General features: G+C 41.0%; 1 protein-coding gene across 2 annotated transcripts in view; it reads left to right on the forward strand.

Moving 5' to 3' along the window:
• The first annotated feature begins 3,837 nt into the window (after positions 1-3,837).
• LOC126094518 (E3 ubiquitin-protein ligase TRIM33-like) overlaps positions 3,838-20,452 on the forward strand; it is a 135,179-nt gene continuing 118,564 nt past the window's right edge. For both annotated transcript variants that reach the window (XM_049908933.1, XM_049908934.1), the window contains exons 1-3: positions 3,838-4,550; positions 4,669-4,883; positions 4,965-5,090. In XM_049908933.1, coding sequence (XP_049764890.1) covers positions 4,253-4,550; positions 4,669-4,883; positions 4,965-5,090 — 639 coding nt within the window. In that variant the 5' untranslated portion in view covers positions 3,838-4,252. The remainder of the gene's footprint in view (positions 4,551-4,668; positions 4,884-4,964; positions 5,091-20,452) is intronic.

Below are 20,452 nucleotides of genomic sequence, written 5' to 3' on the forward strand. Positions count from 1 at the left end.
ACGTGCACTACAGGAAGCCAAGCCAATACTTTGCATTCGCTTATAGGTAGATCAACGATAACATCGACGATCCTGGTGCCACCTACTAACACCGCCTTCGCGCGTGTTTATCACGAAGGCTGTCCAATAGTTAAAGTATTTAAAAAAAGAGCAATAGAACGGGACGAATTGTAAATTTAACTGTATTACGCTCAACTTTGCGAAAAAGACGGACACTGTAAAAATCCACCCGGACCCCGGACAAAGAGCTAAAAAGGAGGACGTGTCCTGATTAATCCGGACGTCTGGTCACCCAATCACACACATCCATGCTCGAGGCAGGATTCGAACCTGCGACAGTAGCAGCAGCGCGGTTCCGGACTGAAGCGCCTAGAACCGCTAACCTAAGGACATCACACACATCCATGCCCGAGGCAGGATTCGAACCTGCGACCGTAGCAGCAGCGCGGTTCCGGACTGAAGCGCCTAGAACCGCTCGGCCACAGCGGCCGGTCCCAACAGAACTCAACTGATCTGGAGCCAAGTTATGGGATATCTCGCGAGAAATAACAAGGCATTTTAAGCTTCCAGACATATAGGAACTAATGCACAAAGCTTTTGTCGCACGTCACTGCCTAACGCTGGCGAGACACACAACGCCACGCCAGATGAGAAAATGTTGTGCTTGGATAATTTCGTGGATTCTGTTATTGACCTACTTGTTATCAGTGTAGCAGATGACAGTTCAAGCACTAAAATGTATTTTGCGAATACATTCAGTGGCTTCAATACTTTTATACGGTGAAACCCCTGCAATACGCTGTAACGCCACACATATCGCGCGCAGAAAAATTACCTCGTGTTTAAGTTAGGAATTTTCATCACTCTTGTTTTTAATTACAATACGATGTTAGCCAAGAACGAGAGCATGTTATTCTTCCCGTCTGGTCCCCTAGGAGGCGTGCAGTATTGGAGCTCTCTTTAAAAATGAAATGACATTCTAAACTATATTGTTTCTTTGTTCCTCTGTTTTTACATCGTAATTGCAAATGCCCACCTCACTGCAGGTTAGCTAGACCAGCTTGCTGGCCGGTGTCGTCCAAGTTAAATGCGCCGGTGAAGTTGCTACCGTGTATTATCGCTCAGTCGATGTGAGCGTAACGCACAGCACAAAACGTATCTCTACTGCCGTATTTTGCTGTTCTAGAGACAGCTTGGCTTCCGCTCCACGTGGAACGAAATCTAATGAGACTCCAGCAAGCGTGAAGGAATACATGGGATAATGTTTACAGTTTACATCAGGTTTATTCTTATGATGAACGCAGCATAGAAGCCGGAGTCTCACGAATATACTGGTTAACTAATGCATAGATAAACCTCAGCAGGTCGTATATTATTTGTTATTTTACTAGTCTCTCTCTATAAAAGAGAGCCTCTTCAGATATTCATTGCACCGACTGCAGTATGTTAATGTCTCAAAGCTTCTCTCAGCTCCTCGTGTTGACGATTGTGCTGAGAACAGCTTTGAACATATAGCAAGCATGTCAACATTAGGTTAGTGAATATTTCAAGACACTGTCGTTTATGTAACGAAACTACTAATAAAGCAAGTAATATGCGACCAGTAACGGTTCATCTGCACTTTAATTCCTAGCGAGTGCTTTGCAGCCTGCGGGCAATGGCTTTGCCGTGCGTTACGTTGGCAGTGATAGAAGACAAAACACTAGCTAACGGGCCGAAGTACTCCGACTTCTAGCGATTCAGAACCTGGGGAACCGAACGCATAACAATCCGTTATCAGATATACAAATTGCCAGTTTTTGCAAATTCGTGTCTCTTGTGCCAAATGGTGGACCTCCCACATAAGCTTTGTGATAGCGCTCAAATTAAAGAATTGCTTGCGTGTGTTGCTGGTAATGGAAACGATGGTGGCTTTCCTTGAACGCACGCCATAAATGTTATTAAATTTTACAGCTACTTTTTCTCGTGCATTCATGAGACAATCGCGCCAAAACGGATCAGTTGTTTATAAATCTGTGCGAAGAAATTAGTACTGGCTATGGAAAAGTGGTAGGCGTGTTATCTAATTTTACAGTCTCGTGTCATAGACTTATTTCATAACTCCCTAAGCTTCTAGTTATAATTTTCCCCCCGCGGCACACAATTTTACAATATTATATTATTATTTATGACGCAGTTAACATTAAAGCGAAGCGTACGATGAAAATAATTTTTTAAACATTCTTTTTACATGTTTTATGTTATTCCTTTGCACTAGGCTCCATCACTTCCAAACTGCTAAGAATTGTTTATTCTTCTGAAATTGTTTTACTCCCGACTAACTCATTTTTTTTCTATAAAACGGCCTTTTCGTCCTAGCTCGTTCTACAGCTAAATGTGATTCTTAGCTTCGTATCTCAGGCTGCAGTTCAAATTACTGTAATCGATATACCTTTGAGCAATTTAATTCACATTTCACACCTTATAATTCAGTTTTTACGCATTCTCACTAGGCCATCGAAAGCTGTAGAGCAGAGATGTCCATTTTTTTAGCTTACCTGGACCACACTGGAAGAAGGCGAGTATTCTTGGGCCTCACGTAGTATCCTTAACACTACCAACAATAACTGCCGACAAAAAAATCGTGATGGACCAAGCAGAGAATATCAACATGTGGCGGGTGTTTCAGACTGAAAATATCCAATTTATCATAACTTTACATAGCTCTATTGTATTTATTTATTTTTACCGGTTATGTTATAATTGCTCACTTCTTGGGCCGCACTAATGCATGCTTTAGACCGCGTGCGGGCTCGGGCTTCGAAACCCCTGTTATGGAGTTCAACGATCGAACTCTTATGTCGGGTGAAGAGGAAAATTCGATACGAATCGTCGGCTTTGGCCAGTCACGTAATGTTAATGGCTGCTGTCACGTCAGTTTTTTGTGCATATATCCACAGTTTTGTCGTTAGTTGGCGAAGCCAACCAATTTAGAAGACAAAAAGATTGATCTGTGGCTTAGCCTGAGGTTAGGTTAGAAGGTGACAATATGGTTGTGAGTTGGCGAAGCCAACGAATCTGAAAGTAAATAAATCTGGTTGTGATGAAAGACTGATATATAGCTTATCCCATTTGAAAAAATCGCCAATAACATCACGTTTTGTCGCCATATTGTTTACGGTGTTTGTTGCACGTTTCCTGTGTATCTAGTCTAACAAATTTTGTAATTTGGAAAGAATCGCATATCACTTACGAAAAACTGAAAATATTCAGTTACCCATGACGTACAAATTTAAACCGAATTTTGGTGTCTTCAGTTACAACGATTTCACATGTAGACTTAGTATGCCTCCAACCACGAACAATTTAACTACAGCGTGTATTGACTGATGCATTCCTAGCTGGAAACGCCATCCACGTGGCACTGTTCACCATTAATATTTGGTACCTTCCGATATCAATTATGGACAAAAGAAATACTAATGCGCGACACTTTATTAATGATGACTCGTTTTTAACATATCATGTAACGAAATATCCAGTTACTCAGCTATGATAGTGTCTGACTGTCGTCTGCAATCAATAAATCAATTATTTTGCAGTGAAATAATCAAGAACAACTTAATTACGCTAAGAATTTAAAGATAGTTTAGTTTTATAACATTCTATCAGTCATGTATAACAGTGTGGTACACCCTGTCATGATAAATTACGCGCCGCAATTACTATCTGCATGCAAATCGCAACTCGGTTTAATCGATAATATCGATATTTGAAACGGTCGGAGTGTAGTTGCAATTGCAGGAAGTGAGTTTGGTAATATCGACCATGGAATATATCGATAAGAGGAATTAGATGGTGGTAGGTGGTGTTTTGGCGGTATGAAAATGTAGGATATTGACAGGATGGAATGCGTTAATGATACGTGGGACGACTATTTACATTAATTTGAAAACATAGATGACTTATGTGTCTATAATGCTGTTATTATCGCTCTGAAGTCCATGCGTTTAACGCTAATTCGACCTTCTTAAATCCCTGGCACGGCCGCACGGAGAAATGGCTGTTGTCAGAAATGCCGTGTAAATGATGAATTGTATCAGAAAGCCGTAATTATTTTAAAAATCATATTTGCGTTCATATAACTGAGAGTAGTAGTGGAAAGTGTGTTACCGCAGTGACTGGCCTGCGTACCGATACTGAGTTGTTTACATTGATGGCTTAGGTCGCGAATTTTGAACCGTAGCGTGACAGAAGATTTTTAGTCGGGGAAATGGATAGGCAAGAACAAGTTATCGCTGTTGTGAAACAAGAAGCAAACGAGAATAACACTCATGCATCAGTAACCTCGGACAAACAGATGAACGACTGTAGTGAAGATACTATACCTAGTCCAACAACTGGTGACAACCCAACTGGAAACCCTTGGTGCAATACAAAATGTGTTTTTTGCCAACATGTGTTATCGTCCGGAGACGCTCCAAAACTTTTAGATTGTCTTCACGCCAGTTGTTCTTCTTGCTTGTCATTAAAATTTAACGAACAGGAGCAACTTGACGTTGAAGTAGTTGGTAAGATTATATTTTGTTTACGTTAATCAACAGCGTAGTAACTAAATCGAAATAGCGCTTTACATTTTGGCATTAGGTTTTTAAACAATTTTCTACAAGTGCTCTTCTTATATTGCAGAGAATAGTAATGTGGTGTGCCCCATATGTCGTGTTCACTGTTATGCTGCCAACATAATTGAAAACCAGTTTCTCTTGGAAGCAGAGGGTGACAATGAAAATGGTCAAGGCTGTTCTAAAGTTAGTGATCAGAAGTGCACAAGTTGTTTAGATAATTCCATTGTCACAAGTTGGTGTGTGGAGTGCTCTGAATATATTTGTGATGGTTGTGTTCAGGTAATCATATGTTTTTAATTAGACCTATTCACTGTTGTGTAACGGAAGAAATATTATGTACTTAATGAACCTTTGATGTAGGCACATCAACGTTTAAAAATTACGAAAGAACATACCATAAAGCCAAAGGAAGAGGCTGAAAATGACAATCAAGCTTCAGCTGTTACGAATGCCCCCAGAAGTCTCTACTGTGCTGTGCATAGACAGGTATGAGAGTGTAATATTTTAAGTCGTTTATAAACTACATGAATATGTGGTTTTCATATCAGTTTTCCTGCTGCAGCTGTTGTAGTTAAGTAAGGAAATAAATGAATCTCGGCAACTAAATTAGCGTAATAATAATACTAGTAAAAATCCAGTTACAACATGTATCTGTAGTTAGAAAGCAAAATATTTACCCTAAACCTATAGAAAACATGTTACTTATAACACAATTCACCTTTGAAAAATGAACTGTGACAGTTTTAAATGAGCACAAATACATTGTGTAGGGCTGTAGTTAAGACAGCATAAGAAGGTTCTCTAACGCTCTCGACGACAAGAGTCGACGTGGAGCTGTTGTTGTTGTTGTTGTTGTTGTTGTTGTGGTCTTCAGTCCTGAGACTGGTTTGATGCAGCTCTCCATGCTACTCTATTTCTCTCCTTTCTTCAATTAAATTCAATATTTCTTCTGTTATCCAAGGATTTCTACTAGCCCTCGTCTTTTTACCTACTTGATCCTCTGCTGCCTTCACTACTTCATCCCTCAAAGCTACCCATTCTTCTTCTACTGTATTTCTTTCCCCCATTCCTGTCAGTTGTTCCCTTATGCTCTCCCTGAAACTCTGTACAACCTCTGGTTCTTTCAGTTTATCCAGGTCCCATCTCCTTAAGTTCCCACCTTTTTGCAGTTTCTTCAGTTTTAATCTACAGGTCATAACCAATAGATTGTGGTCAGAGTCCACATCTGCCCCTGGAAATGTCTTACAATTTAAAACCTGGTTCCTAAATCTCTGTCTTACCATTATATAATCTATCTGATACCTTTTAGTGTCTCCAGCTGATTTGCCAAATTCACACTCCTCTCACATCATTTCACTTACTTGGTATGCACAGCTGATGTTCCTCTCTGGATAGTCGATCTCCAAAAACTTCTTCTCTGAAGATTAGTCGTGGTATATTTCTACTTCTACAAAGAACAAATTCACCATTTCTCACATAAATATTCAGAAGTTTGCAAGTCAACCGATTTATCTCACATTAGACTCCATTAAATACATTTACAAATTTACAATAGTGTTGGTTTAACAACCATATAATTTATGAACATGTCTTGCTACTAGCAAGTCCAACACATGAATTACTTAAAAGTCTAATTTCATTTCTTCATTTGTCCTTAACAATCATCACAGTCACTAAAAGCACAGAATAATACATAAACACTCCTTGTTCTTCTCTACACATACACTGAAACTCTATGGATTGTACAGCAGGTACTTGTTGGTGGCCGCGTCCACATTTCGCTCGTGACTGTTTTTAGACCTGCACATACAAGCATGCAATGCGCATTAGGTCAGATTCGTCTCTCTCTCACTTCTATTTAAAATGTCATGTGTTTGAGACGAGGGAAGGCCAAGTTGTTCTACAATTTACGCAGAAATTCACGAAGCTCTACATATCCCCCCCCCACCCCCCCCCCCCTTTCAGATCGAACACGCGATACTTTATATACAATCATTATGTGCATTATATCACATATAACAATTATTCATATTTCAACAGTATACTTTGTTCCTTTCATAACTGTGAACACCCTTTTTCTTATTATTTAGCTATTCCTTTTTTTTGCGTTTTACTTTAATTATAAAATGTGAACATTTCAATCAATGTTGGAGTTTGTTTTCTTATATCTAGGAATTGTAAGGACTAAACCTTTAGTTTCCAGTCGCAAGCTCCAGGTGTTCATGACACTTGAGTACTTTATTCTAGGTAATTCCTTGTACTATTTTCTCCTTAGTACTTAATAGTATCATTATTTATAGTAGTTTGTAGTCTGGAGGTAGTTTGTAGTCCAGAGGTACTCGGAGCAACTGAAAGTGTTCTTTTCGACACTTGTAAACTCAAATAAAACATAGGCCTAATAAAGCTAGTGGTGTATAGAATTCAAACTTACCAGAATAATTCCTATTGAATGTGTTACTTGTCATGATACTGTCCTTTTCCCCTAGGATCAGTACCTATACCTTACATGTGGGTTGACCCTATGAGTGCACTTCCTCCTTCCGTTCTGGTAGGTACGACTCTTTATAAAACATCCCTATTCATCAGGCCACAGGACATCCTTACTCTACATAGGTACGCCGGCCCTATATCCTTAGCAAATGCTGGGTACATCCCCCTTATCCTTTGAGTAGGCCTCATGGTTCATTGCCCTAGTATACGTCTTTATGTGCACTATAATTAAATATTCCCTGGTAAAATAAAAATCTATTTTACACTTCACTCTCACTTCTTAGTACCTCATTTAACACCCTAGAATCCTCCTCTACTTTTCAACTTCTATAATCTTAGTAGATTCTCTGTCTACACACGTTATTCAATTCATGGAGATACTATGTTCACCTATTTTGTTCAGGCCTCGCTATCCTAATATTCATCAATTTATCCGAGTATTCACTACACTGACTTTTCTTAAATAAGCATCACAATTAACTCCAATCTGGTTTGCGTTCTCCTTCATTACTCATGCTTCCTGCTTATGTGTACTGATTGTAAGATCATCATAGTTTTTCTATACTTATGTACATATGTGTTATGGAATCTTCATTGTTCTTATTTTTTATATATATAACAAAGATTCTGTAACTTACCAAATGAAAGCGTTGGTACGTTGATAGAGACAATAACAAACACACACACACACACACACACACACACACACACACATTTCTAGCTTTCGCAACCCACGGTTGCTTCATCAGGAATCCTAATCCTATTCCTAATGATCCAACTCCCCAAGTTACTATCCAAATTGAACCCTGCCTGGAACAGTTCCGTCCTCCGTCACAGCGGGACCCACCTCCTCTTCCTCAAAATCACCCTCTCCTAACCTTCCAGGAATTTCTGACTTCCAGCCTTGCCTCTCAATCCTTCTTAAAAAACCTTAATCCTACTCCCAACATCACCACTGCTGAAGCCCAGGCTATCCGTGATCTGAAGGCTGACCAGTCCATCGTCATTCTTCCGGCGGACAAGGGTTCCACGACTGTGGTACTTGATCGTCGGGAGTATGTGGCTGAGGGACTGCGTCAGCTTTCAGACAACACTACTTACAAAGTTTGCCACAGTAATCCCATTCCTGATGTCCAGGCGGAGCTTCAAGGAATCCTCAGAACCTTAGGCCCCCTACAAAACCTTTCACCTGACTCCATCAACCTCCTGACCCCACCAACACCCCGCACCCCTACCTTCTACCTTCTTCCCAAAATTCACAAACCCAATCATCCCGGCCGTCCCATTGTAGCTGGTTACCAAGCCCCCACAGAACGCATCTCTGCCTACGTAGATCAACACCTTCAACCCATTACATGCAGTCTCCCATCCTTCATCAAAGACACCAACCACTTTCTCGAACGCCTGGAATCCCTACCCAGTCTGTTACCCCCGGAAACCATCCTTGTAACCACTGATGCCACTTCCTTATACACAAATATTCCGCATGTCCAGGGCCTCGCTGCGATGGAGCACTTCCTTTCACACCGATCACCTGCCGCCCTACCTAAAACCTCTTTCCTCATTACCTTAGCCAGCTTCATCCTGACCCACAACTTCTTCACTTTTGAAGGCCAGACATACCAACAATTAAAGGGAACAGCCATGGGTACCAGGATGGCCCCCTCGTACGCCAACCTATTCATGGGTCGCCTAGAGGAAGCCTTCTTGGTTACCCAGGCCTGCCAACCCAAAGTTTGGTACAGATTTATTGATGACATTTTCATGATCTGGACTCACAGTGAAGAAGAACTCCAGAATTTCCTCTCCAACCTCAACTCCTTTGGTTCCATCAGATTCACCTGGTCCTACTCTAAATCCCATGCCACTTTCCTTGACGTTGACCTCCACCTGTCCAATGACCAGCTTCACACGTCCGTCCACATCAAACCCACCAACAAGCAACAGTACCTCCATTATGACAGCTGCCACCCATTCCACATCAAACGGTCCCTTCCCTACAGCCTAGGTCTTCGTGGCAAACGAATCTGCTCCAGTCCGGAATCCTTGAACCATTACACCAACAACCTGAAAACAGCTTTTGCATCCCGTAACTACCCTCCCGACCTGATACAGAAGCAAGTAACCAGAGCCACTTCCTCATCTCCTCAAACCCGGAACCTTCCACAGAAGAACCCCAAAAGTGCCCCACTTGTGACAATGACTGGGTGTTTGTGTTGTCCGCATCATTTCATCATCATCCAGGAAAGTGGCGAAATTGGACTGAGCAAAGGTTGGAAAATTGTACGGGCGCTGATAACCACGCAGTTGAGCGCCCCACAAACCAAACATCATCATCATCATCATCACCCACTTGTGACAGGATACTTTCCGGGACTGGATCAGATTCTGAATGTGGCTCTCCAGCAGGGATACGACTTCATCAAATCCTGCCCTGAAATGAGATCCATCCTTCATGAAATCCTCCCCACTCCACCAAGAGTGTCTTTCTGCCGTCCACCTAACCTTCGTAACCTCTTAGTTCATCCCTATGAAATCCCCAAACCACCTTCCCTACCCTCTGGCTCCTACCCCTGTAACCGCCCCCGGTGTAAAACCTGTCCCATGCACCCTCCCACCACCACCTATTCCAGTCCTGTAACCCGGAAGGTGTACACGATCAAAGGCAGAGCCACGTGTGAAAGCACCCACGTGATTTACCAACTGACCTGCCTACACTGTGAAGCGTTCTATATGGGAATGACCAGCAACAAACTGTCAATTCGCATGAATGGACACAGGCAGACAGTGTTTGTTGGTAATGAGGATCACCCTGTGGCTAAACATGCCTTGGTGCACGGCCAGCACATCTTGGCACAGTGTTACACCGTCCGGGTTATCTGGATACTTCCCACCAACACCAACCTGTCAGAACTCCGGAGATGGGAACTTGCCCTTCAGCATATCCTCTCTTCTCGCTATCCGCCAGGCCTCAATCTCCGCTAATTTCTAATTTCAATCTGCCACCGCTCATACCTCACCTGTCTTTCAACATCATCTTTGCCTCTGTACTTCCGTCCCGACTGACATCTCTGCCCAAACTCTTTGCCTTTACAAATGTCTGCTTGTGTCTGTGTATGTGTGGATGGATATGTGTGTGTGTGCAAGTGTATACCTGTCCTTTTTTCCCCCTAAGGTAAGTCTTTCCGCTCCCGGGATTGGAATGACTCCTTACCCTCTCCCTTAAAACCCATATCCTTTTGTCTTTCCTTCTCCTTCCCTCTTTCCTGACGAGGCAACCGTTGGTTGCGAAAGCTAGAATTTTGTGTGTATGTTTGTGTTTGTTTGTGTTTGTTTGTGTGTCTATCGACCTGCCAGCACTTTTGTTTGGTAAGTCTCATCATCTTTCTTTTTAAAAAAAAAATATATATATATATATATATATATATATATATATATATATATATATATATATATATTTAAAAAGAAAGATGATGAGACTTACCAAACAAAAGCGCTGGCAGGTCGATAGACACACAGACAAACACAAACATACACACAAAATCTAGCTTTCGCAACCAATGGTTGCCTCGTCAGGAAAGAGGGAAGGAGAGGGAAAGACAAAAGGATTTTAAAACCCAAATCCTTTTGTCTTTCCCTCTCCTTCCCTCTTTCCTGACGAGGCAACCATTGGTTGCGAAAGCTAGATTTTGTGTGTATGTTTGTGTTTGTCTGTGTGTCTATCGACCTGCCAGCGCTTTTGTTTGGTAAGTCTCATCATCTTTCTTTTTAAATATATTTTTCCCACGTGGAACGTTTCCCTCTATTATATATATATATATATATATATATATATATATATATATATATATATATATATATATATATGATGGCTTTTCAGGTAAATAGGTGATGTAGAACTGTCATAATAAAAACAATGTGTGCATCTTTCTAGATGTACATACATCTTCTACCCTACAACCCTTGGCGGTTCTTACATCCTTCTGATCTGTAGCTTCATTGTTTGTGTATTTGTATTTCTTTGTGTGTATGCGTAAGTTTGTTTGTGTGTTCTGATTCTTCGGCCTCCTTATGTGAAAATAAGTTGTAGGTTATTGGAAACCACAGAGACTAGGAAGGACTTCTGCGATAGAAGTATATGAATATGGAAAGAGGGAAAAAATAGTTAGCTTCTCAAAAGAGAAGTAAGAAAGGAAAAAATAGAAATGGTTGTTAAAATTGAAGAAGAGAAAGAAGACAGCCCCAAAGACAGGAAACCCTTCCCACCCCACTTCCCCTGGATCCCTACCTTGCCGGTACTTGAGTGAGAAGCCAGAGGAGGTATGGTGTTAAATTGTCTCCTACAGAATGGACATTCCCACCTTCACCATTGAGTTCCCCGAAGAAAATCTTAGCAACTCTATGGAAACAGCAAATGGTGAAGAAGCAGTCACTCTTGTTTGCGAGGGTTGTTTGAAAGATGTGATGTGTATTCTGTGTTAGCCTTGATTTATCTGTTGATGTAAATCATGCTCTTATGTACACTGCCCACCCTTTCAAAATCAATACACACCCTCCCATCTACATCACATCTCATAAAAGGTATAAAATATTCTATACAAAATAGAACATTATATGCTATAGTATCATCATTATTTAATTATTCATCCAATATTATATGTTCTGCTAATGTAATATTCACTTCCGTTTATTAAGACAAATATGCGTTAGGAAATATAAATTTGAATTTTGGAGCGACTGTGGCAATACATATCATCATCATCATTTAAGACTGATTATGCCTTTCAGCATTCAGTCTGGAGCATAGCCCCCCTTATACAGTTCCTCCATGATCCCCTATTCAGTGCTAACATTGGTGCCTCTTCTGATGTTAAACCTATTACTTCAAAATCATTCTTAACCGAATCCAGGTACCTTCTCCTCGGTCTGCCCTGACTCCTCCTACCCTCTACTGCTGAATCTATGAGTCTCTTGGGTAACCTTGCTTCTCCCATGCGTGTAACATGACCCCACCATCTAAGCCTGTTCGCCCTGACTGCTACATCTATAGAGTTCATTCCCAGTTTTTCTTTGATTTCCTCATTGTGGACACCCTCCTGCCATTGTTCCCATCTACTAGTACCTGCAATCATCCTAGCTACTTTCATATCCGTAACCTCAACCTTGTTGATAAGGTAACCTGAATCCACCCAGCTTTCGCTCCCATACAACAAAGTTGGTCGAAAGATTGATCGGTGCACAGATAACTTAGTCTTGCTACTGACTTCCTTCTTGCAGAAGAGAGTAGATCGTAGCTGAGCGCTCACTGCATTAGCTTTGCTACACCTCACTTCCAGTTCTTTCACTATGTTGCCATCCTGTGAGAATATGCATCCTAAGTACTTGAAACTGTCCACCTGTTCTAACTTTGTTCCTCCTATTTGGCACTCAATCCGTTTATATTTCTTTCCCACTGACATTACTTTCGTTTTGGAGATGCTAATCTTCATACCATAGTGCTTACATTTCTGATCTACGTCTGAAATATTACTTTGCAAACTTTCAGTCGAATCTGCCATCACAACTAAGTCATCCGCATATGCAAGACTGCTTATTTTGTGTTCACATATCTTAATCTCACCCAGCCAGTCTATTGTTTTCAACATATGATCCATAAATAATATGAACAACAGTGGAGACAGGTTGCAGCCTTGTCTTACCCCTGAAACTACTCTGAACCATGAACTCAATTTACCATCAACTCTAACTGTTGCCTGACTATCCATGTAAAGACTTTTAATTGCTTGCAAAAGTTTGCCTCCTGTTCCATAATCTTGTAGAACAGACAATAACTTCCTCCTAGGAACCCGGTCATATGCCTTTTCTAGATCTATAAAGCATAGATACAGTTCCCTGTTCCACTCATAACACTTCTCTGTCAAAGAATAATGCAATTGTCCTAAGGCCACCTCAGCGAAGACGGAAACCTCATGTTGAGCAAAAAGGCAAAAGCTGGTTTGACTATAATACATTCTACATGAGAATAGTATTCCCATGACCGAGGGAGATAAGAACTGACCAAGCACCTAATATATCCTGTCCCAAGGCTGTGCCAAATGACTGAGATCAGAGACAACATGTCTGCAGTTCTTTGCCTCATGTTGCAGCCGAACAAAATCAGGACATCTACCTGACTGGAAAGAGTAAATCTCTTACCAGGAGCAATTTTGGATGATGTAATAACAAATGCTCGCTGCTATGTTTTTCTCAAAACCGAGTACAACACAATCAAAAATTTATTGGGAGTTAGAGGTTGTTAGTAGTCTACATGACTGTAACAAGTAAATCTCTTACCAGCAACAATTTTGAATGATGTAATAACAAATTCTTGCTGGTTAGGTATTTACCAGTACCTCTAAGTGTGGGGGGATATAATAGGTTAAGAGTTTTGGGGAATTCGGTGCAGGAAAATTATTACAGGAGAAACACCGAAAACAACTCTGGGACCCGATGGTCATCACTCCACCTGTTATCTAAGAATGTTAACGTCACTGGGAGATATATGACTCCGCCCGGATCCCATGGATCTGATATTAACTTCGCTTGAGTGAGTGCAGACCAGTACTTCTTGTTAAATTTTGTTTGAAAGTCTCCCCACTGCAAAACAATCACTACTTCACTAGATAACGCAACATTAGGTGAAATTATTCGTTTTTCTACTTGTTCCTGGATAAGTTTGAATTCTCTCCAGAGTTCGTCTATGCTCTTCCTGTTATAAGTAAATTCGGAAGAAGCCATAGGTGTCAGATTCCCAGATGTTATTCTCTTGGTGACTTTTTGATCTATAATTCCTTCAAATTGTTCCTCCAGACTACTTATATTTACTATATCAGAGTTAGCTATTCTCTCTTGGAAATTTCTTTCTACATTTTCTACTCGATGTATTAACGACTGTAATTTGCGATTGGATTATTGCTATTGATTCGCTATTCTTATCGACGCTCCCTTTTAAAGTATGCAGTCTCTGTATTACAGAATCAAATTTAACATTACACACATTTTCAAATGATCTTAACCTTCCACTAAGTTCAGATTCCACATTATTACATTTATCTTCAGTAACAAATTCTAACTTGATCAAATCCTGAATCAAATGATCCTAACCTTCCACTAAGTTCAGATTCCACATTATTACATTTATCTTCAGTAAGAAATTCTAACTTTATCAAATCCTGAATTTGCTCATTCTGTTTCTGACTAAAGTCAGTGAACAGTTGATTTACATGGAGGTTTAAAGAGTTAGTTACTTCATTCTTTAATTCTAATTGCAAATCCTCTACTTTATTATTTAAATTGTCAAATTCAGTCTTTAAAGCCCCCATGCTTACACATAGACTACCAAATTCTTTGCTTTGTGATTCTACTTTGGCATTTAACAAATTTAATTGAGAATTTACTGAGCCTATTTCTTTACTTAAAGTAGCATTTTGAGCAGTTGAATCTGCACTCTGGGTATCTAATTTAGCATTTTGAGCTTTGATTAAGTTTACCAATTCAGACCAGTGTGGCCCTTGTTTAATAATTTTCATAACCATGCCTGGTTTTGACGTTTCTCCAATTTGCTGTTCCTGATCCATATTCTTATGAGATTTAGCCCTAGTAATCATTTTAAAAAATTCAACTCTAAGTATAATAACTACACCAATAAAAGTCACTCTGCTGTTTGTATCACTTGTTGCTGAGGTACTAAAGTTCTATTTTGCGCTCACCGGATGTAGAATTCTTGCAATGTAGGTAAGCGGATGTGACGGCGAGTCATCACCGGTGAACAGCAAGCCGGTGGCGTCAGACGGTGTCAGTGTCGGTAGGCAGCTGTGGAAGCAGGTCAGCACCAGTGAATCGCAACTGGTGTCAGTGGCGCCACCACGATGTGTGTGAGAGCTGTACGCTCCCCCCACTGGATCTTCTTAGTTGAATTATTCTCGTCGTATCTCTTCTGAGTCTAATATGTCGAGGTCTTGTTTCCGTTCTTTTACGTTATTACCAAGAAAACCACTACCCACCCCCCTTAGTCTCTGTCAAACGATGTCATTAGGATGTGATGTGGAGGGGCGTGTGCTCAGCACTGTGCCCTCCCAACTGTTGTCAGCTTTGCAGACCGAGGAGCCATTACTTGTCCTTCAAGATGGTGCACAACATTTTTCCTTTGTGTGAGAACTATAACAATGTGAACTCACACCGTACCAGTTCTCACACCAAGGAAAAATCCGTGCCGGTACTGGGAATTGGGTTTTGACAATGTTGACTGGAATACTCTCTTTTAAACTCTGAAGGTGGCAGGGGTAAAATACAGGGAGCAAAAGGCTATCTACAATTTGAACAGAAACCAGAAGGCAGTTATAGGAGTTGCGGTACGTAGAAGGGAAGCAATGGTTGAGGAAGGAGTGAGACAGAGTTTTAGCCTATCCACGATGTTATTCAATCTGTACATTGAACACGCAGTAAAGGAAACCAAAGAAAAATTTGGAGTAGGAATTAAAATCCAGGGAGAAGAAATAAAAACCTTCAGGTTTGCCGATGAAATTTTAATTCTGTCAGACAGCATATGCCTTGGAAGAACAGATGAATGGAATGGACAGTGTCTTGAAAGGAGGATATAGGATAAACATCAACAAAAACAAAACAAAGATAATGGAATATAGTTGAATTAAATCAGGAGATGCTGAGGGAATTATATTAGGAAATGAGACACTTAAAGCAGTAGATGAGTTTTGATATATGGGCAGCAAAATAACGGAGGATGGTCGAAGTATACAGGCGATACCAAGGAAATAATTTCTGAAGAAGAGAAGTTTGTTAACATCGAGTATAGATTTAAGTGTAGGGAAGACTTTTGTGAAAGTATTTGTGTGGAATGTAGCCCTGTATACATGTGAAACATGGAGAATAAACAGTTTAGACAAGAAGAGAATAGAAGCTTTTAAATGTGGTGCTATGGAAGAATGCTGAAGATTAGATGGGTAGATCATGTAACTAACGAGTAGGTACTGAATAGAATTGGGTAGAAGAGGAATTTGTGGCTCAACTTGACTAGAACAAAGGATCATTTGGTAGGACACATTCTGAGGCATCAAGGGCTCACCAATTTAGTACTGGAGAGAAGTTTGGAGGGCAAAAATCACAGAGAAAGATCCAGAGATGGAAACACTAGGTAGATTAAGAAGGATGTGTGTTGTAGTAGTAACTTGGAGAGGAATAGGCTTGCCCAGGATAGAGTAGCATGGAGAGCTGCACCAAACCAGTCTTTGGACTGAAGACCACAGCAACAATAATTTCCTATGTTTTGTAAATAAAGTTAGCAGGTATTTTCTTCTGTTAGGTTAGAAATTAATCACAATATCAGAGTTTTTGGCAAAATCTAAAAATAACACGTGATCCTTAGGCACATGAGCCAATACATGCAGTTGTTTTTGAAGTATTTCAATCTCTCTGTGGATCTAGTAATAAGGTCCTTCATAGACATTACTGGTGTAGCATATACTGCACTCTTCATACTGCCCCACAGAAAGTAGTCAAGATGTGTCAATTCTGATGACCATATTGGTCATGGAACTGGTCCACCCTGCCAGTTTATCGATTGGGATTTGCAGTGTTGAAGTGGTTCTGCACATTGACATCAAAGGAAGCTGGAGCTCCGTCATTTTGCCGCCACAAGTCCATCCTAACGATTAGTGGCACTACATCCAATAGGGTAGGCAAAACATACATGCGGCCCAATGGCGTGGTCATCAATTACTCTGGCCCAGATGTTAATACTGACCCTGTGTTTGTGATCACCTGTGCACACAGGTTTTTGACTACCCAAACATCCATATTGTGTAAGTTTAATATGCTATTTTTACTAAACGTGAGCCGAGTGCTGGTGGCTGTGTCCTCGTCAGATATAGTTAGTATGTCCTTCTCCAACTGTAGTGTTCGAGCTGAGTGTGGATGATGCACATCACATTTTGGCTTCTACCACAGAGGTAAAACAGTAGACTGGGGATACTATTCACAAGTACCACCCTGAAGTGCTACTACTTTACTGTACAACAGACGCACATAATGCTCAAAATATGTACATGCAACTTTCCAGTTCTCTGCGACATCTCTCGATAGCCACGAACTTGGAATGATGTGGGTTATGGCTGTTTGGAAAACATTCCGCATACAATCTTGAAGTAGCTCTCCCATTGCAATCTGCTTTACTGTGTGCAAATACCGTGCCGGTCATTTCTGCAGCTGTGCACTGGTACATTTCGCATTGGTGTGAATAATGTTAACTGCACTTGCAGTCCAAGGTCCACAGTAGAGTGTGCACAAGGGCTGGACAGAGGAATGTAGCACATGCCCAGGAATGTTATTAGGCACAGGTCATCCATCTGCAGTACACAGATAGCTAAAGGGTTGCATACCTTCCTTATTCAGACCCAAGAAGTATTGGAACAAACTGTCACAACTATTCGTTCTCAGACTTCCGTGCTTTCCAGTGCTCAGGCCATGCTTTGCGGGACATGGATTCATTCTTGAAAACCGATCAGTTTGCTTTCCTGCATAACATACTAAGTTTTGTGGGTGTTTTTTTTGACATCCCGTGTATTGGGGTACGCTTCAGGTCAGTTGAGTATGGCAATCATATTTTCGTGTTGATAGTTGTTCGCTTCAACAACTCATACAAATGATTACATTCCAGTCTGACCTAGCATCAGGCTATGCTGCAGATCAGTCTGCCACTACATCTAGTTATCTTCCATTTATATTCATTGGCTTCACCATATCACAACCAAACTGCCATATTGTAATGTACCCTACGCCTTGGGGTTCACTACAGGTCAGTCTGCCAGCACATCCATCTTTCTTGAGTAATCAAAGTAATACAAAAGTCAGTAATCAATATTAAAATACCCAGACCACTAAAAGTTATTCTGGTGTTCTATATATCTAAAACAAATGTAAACAGTTCTTATCTTCAGCTGAAAGAAACCACAAGTGCACTTTCACCTGTTTCGGCCCTCTATTTGTCTTCTCCAGTTTTAACATCAAGCTGATCCATGAGAGAGTAATAATCTGGGCCTGTTCATTGGTTTTATACATGATCAGAATATGCTAGAATTTCGTGATAGATTTTTGGTCAACATTTCTTCATGCATAACCCCTCTTAAGGATGCACGCATTGCCAAGAAGTTCTCTTTATCAGTTTCCCTGTAACTACTTTTGTAGTGAAGTAGTAACATTGCCTGTTTTAGCAACATTCTTTGAATGATATCATTAAATCAAGTTGAGGATTTTACTGTACTACTTGATATGTAGTTACATTGATCATTTATGATGATTTTTAGCTTCAATCAAAGCTCTTCTGCATTTTTGTTGGATTTTTTTCCCCATATGGGCTGTTGCACTAGTTATTTGAGGCTGTTTACTAGGAATGGATTTGGTATTACTTTTTAAACCTGTATGTCCTTGTTACCAGTAATTATGCGTAATTTTTTGCATTAGTTACTAAGCAAATTAAAGTCACCCCCAACAATTTCCATGCTATCAAGTTTAGTCCATGTTTGAATCGTACTATGACTAATGTATCTGAATCTGTTGACAAATTGAAACATGCAGTTAATAATCTGAGTGCCAATCCTAGATAGTCTTGCACTTATGAATTTGCAGTTTTTTTTTTTACCTCGCTTAATGGGTCTGGTTTTCTTGTTGTTAAAAACATACCTTGATTGGATATTCTAATGTATGTTTCTAATACCAGATATGTTCCCTGAGTTATCAAAAATTCAGAATCCCCCCCACTTGGCTCCAGATTAGTAAAATCCGATCAGTTCTTGAAATAGTGTAGCAAACAGACACACTCTTCATCATTTTTCCCATTCTCTGGGAAGAACCAAGAATGGCCTCCGATTCCAGGCAAAGCCAGTATGAGTGACATTCTGTAGCTGAATGAAACTCATTCTTTCAGTTGTTCTTGGGATGGCCACCTTAGCATGCTCTGTGATTTCTCCAGGGGTACACACCAAGTGCGCATTTAATTCATTCTCCTCCTGTGATGCTGTTTCCTTTAGAGGGGTCATCACACACCTAACATTTGAGCTACCTACATCTAGCAGTTGTTTCTTTGCCCTGTCAGATCGTAACAGAGCAGAGAAAGATGTATGAACAAGAGAGGCAAGGCAAGCTGAATCCGTGTATTTAATAAAATATAGATTTCCATTGGTGTCGCTTAATGAGTTCAAATACTGATATTATTTCTTCAACAAAGTCGTGACTGATTTCTTCTCATTTGTCGCCTGTCGGAGTTAGCCCTCCATCAATAATGACCCCAGTGTCGGTGGGCAACCTCCCTTCTTTTCTCCTGCTATATCAACATTTATTGTGGAGTGCTACGTTGATGCAGTTTTCTGTGATGACTGACATGAAGTGAAGGCGTGTAACATTGTAACTATTGCCTCAGTAGACCGTCAGCAGTAAAAAAGTTGGACTGCACAGCAGCAACAAAGTTACAGGAATCAGTCTGAAAGATATCAGGGACTAAAAGCCCTGCAAAATACCTACCACATTAAACAACCCCCCTCCCTAGGGGGTTTTGTGGATACATGCATGGCAACCGCAGAATCCCAAGGTAGTGCAGTTCTCTTTCCTTTCCAGGCTGTGTACCTTCCCTTTCCACATCCCTCCCTGTCCCCAATCCATCCCCCTCCCTCCCTGCCCCCAATCCATCCCCCCCTCCCTACCCTCAATCCATCCTGCCCCCATCCCTGCCCCTTCCCTTCCCCTTCCCCATCCCCATCCCCTTCTCCCTCTCTTTGGCAGTATGTTTTGTGCCTATGTCCAGAAACACACTTGTGACTGTAAGATGTGGTTTCTTTTCTTTTTATCTCTCTACTAGAAAGTCTCTAGCCTTACTTTGTCCTTCTCTTTTCCTTGATTCTTCTCTTTACCTTCTTCTCCACTGCGGTGTTTGAGAATTCTTCTCTTCTTTCCTTTTTTTGTTCCCCCCTATTCTATTTCTTTCCTCCCTGTGTGTTTCTGAAGGCTGACCTACACGTTCCCACACGTAGCCATTGACAGGGTAATGCGTAATTCCCCGCCCCGGGTAGACAAGTAGGACACGTATGTACCCCCTGGTAAAGGCCAGGCCCAGGGAGGGGCGATAACCCGAGCTGGTACCTTCCGAATGTGCCGATGGTCCCTCCATCCATTTCTCGGGAGGTATGACCTGAGGTGTCGACAATCACCTAAGGCGGGAGTGACCTCAGGGAGGGCCCCCACTAGGAAGGAGCACACTATAGGAGGCGCCGGTAATCATGGGGGATACTTTCACAATGGTTTTATCCAATTCT

Source organism: Schistocerca cancellata, chromosome 8, assembly GCF_023864275.1.
Source record: "Schistocerca cancellata isolate TAMUIC-IGC-003103 chromosome 8, iqSchCanc2.1, whole genome shotgun sequence".
NCBI classification, from domain to species: Eukaryota; Metazoa; Arthropoda; class Insecta; order Orthoptera; family Acrididae; genus Schistocerca; species Schistocerca cancellata.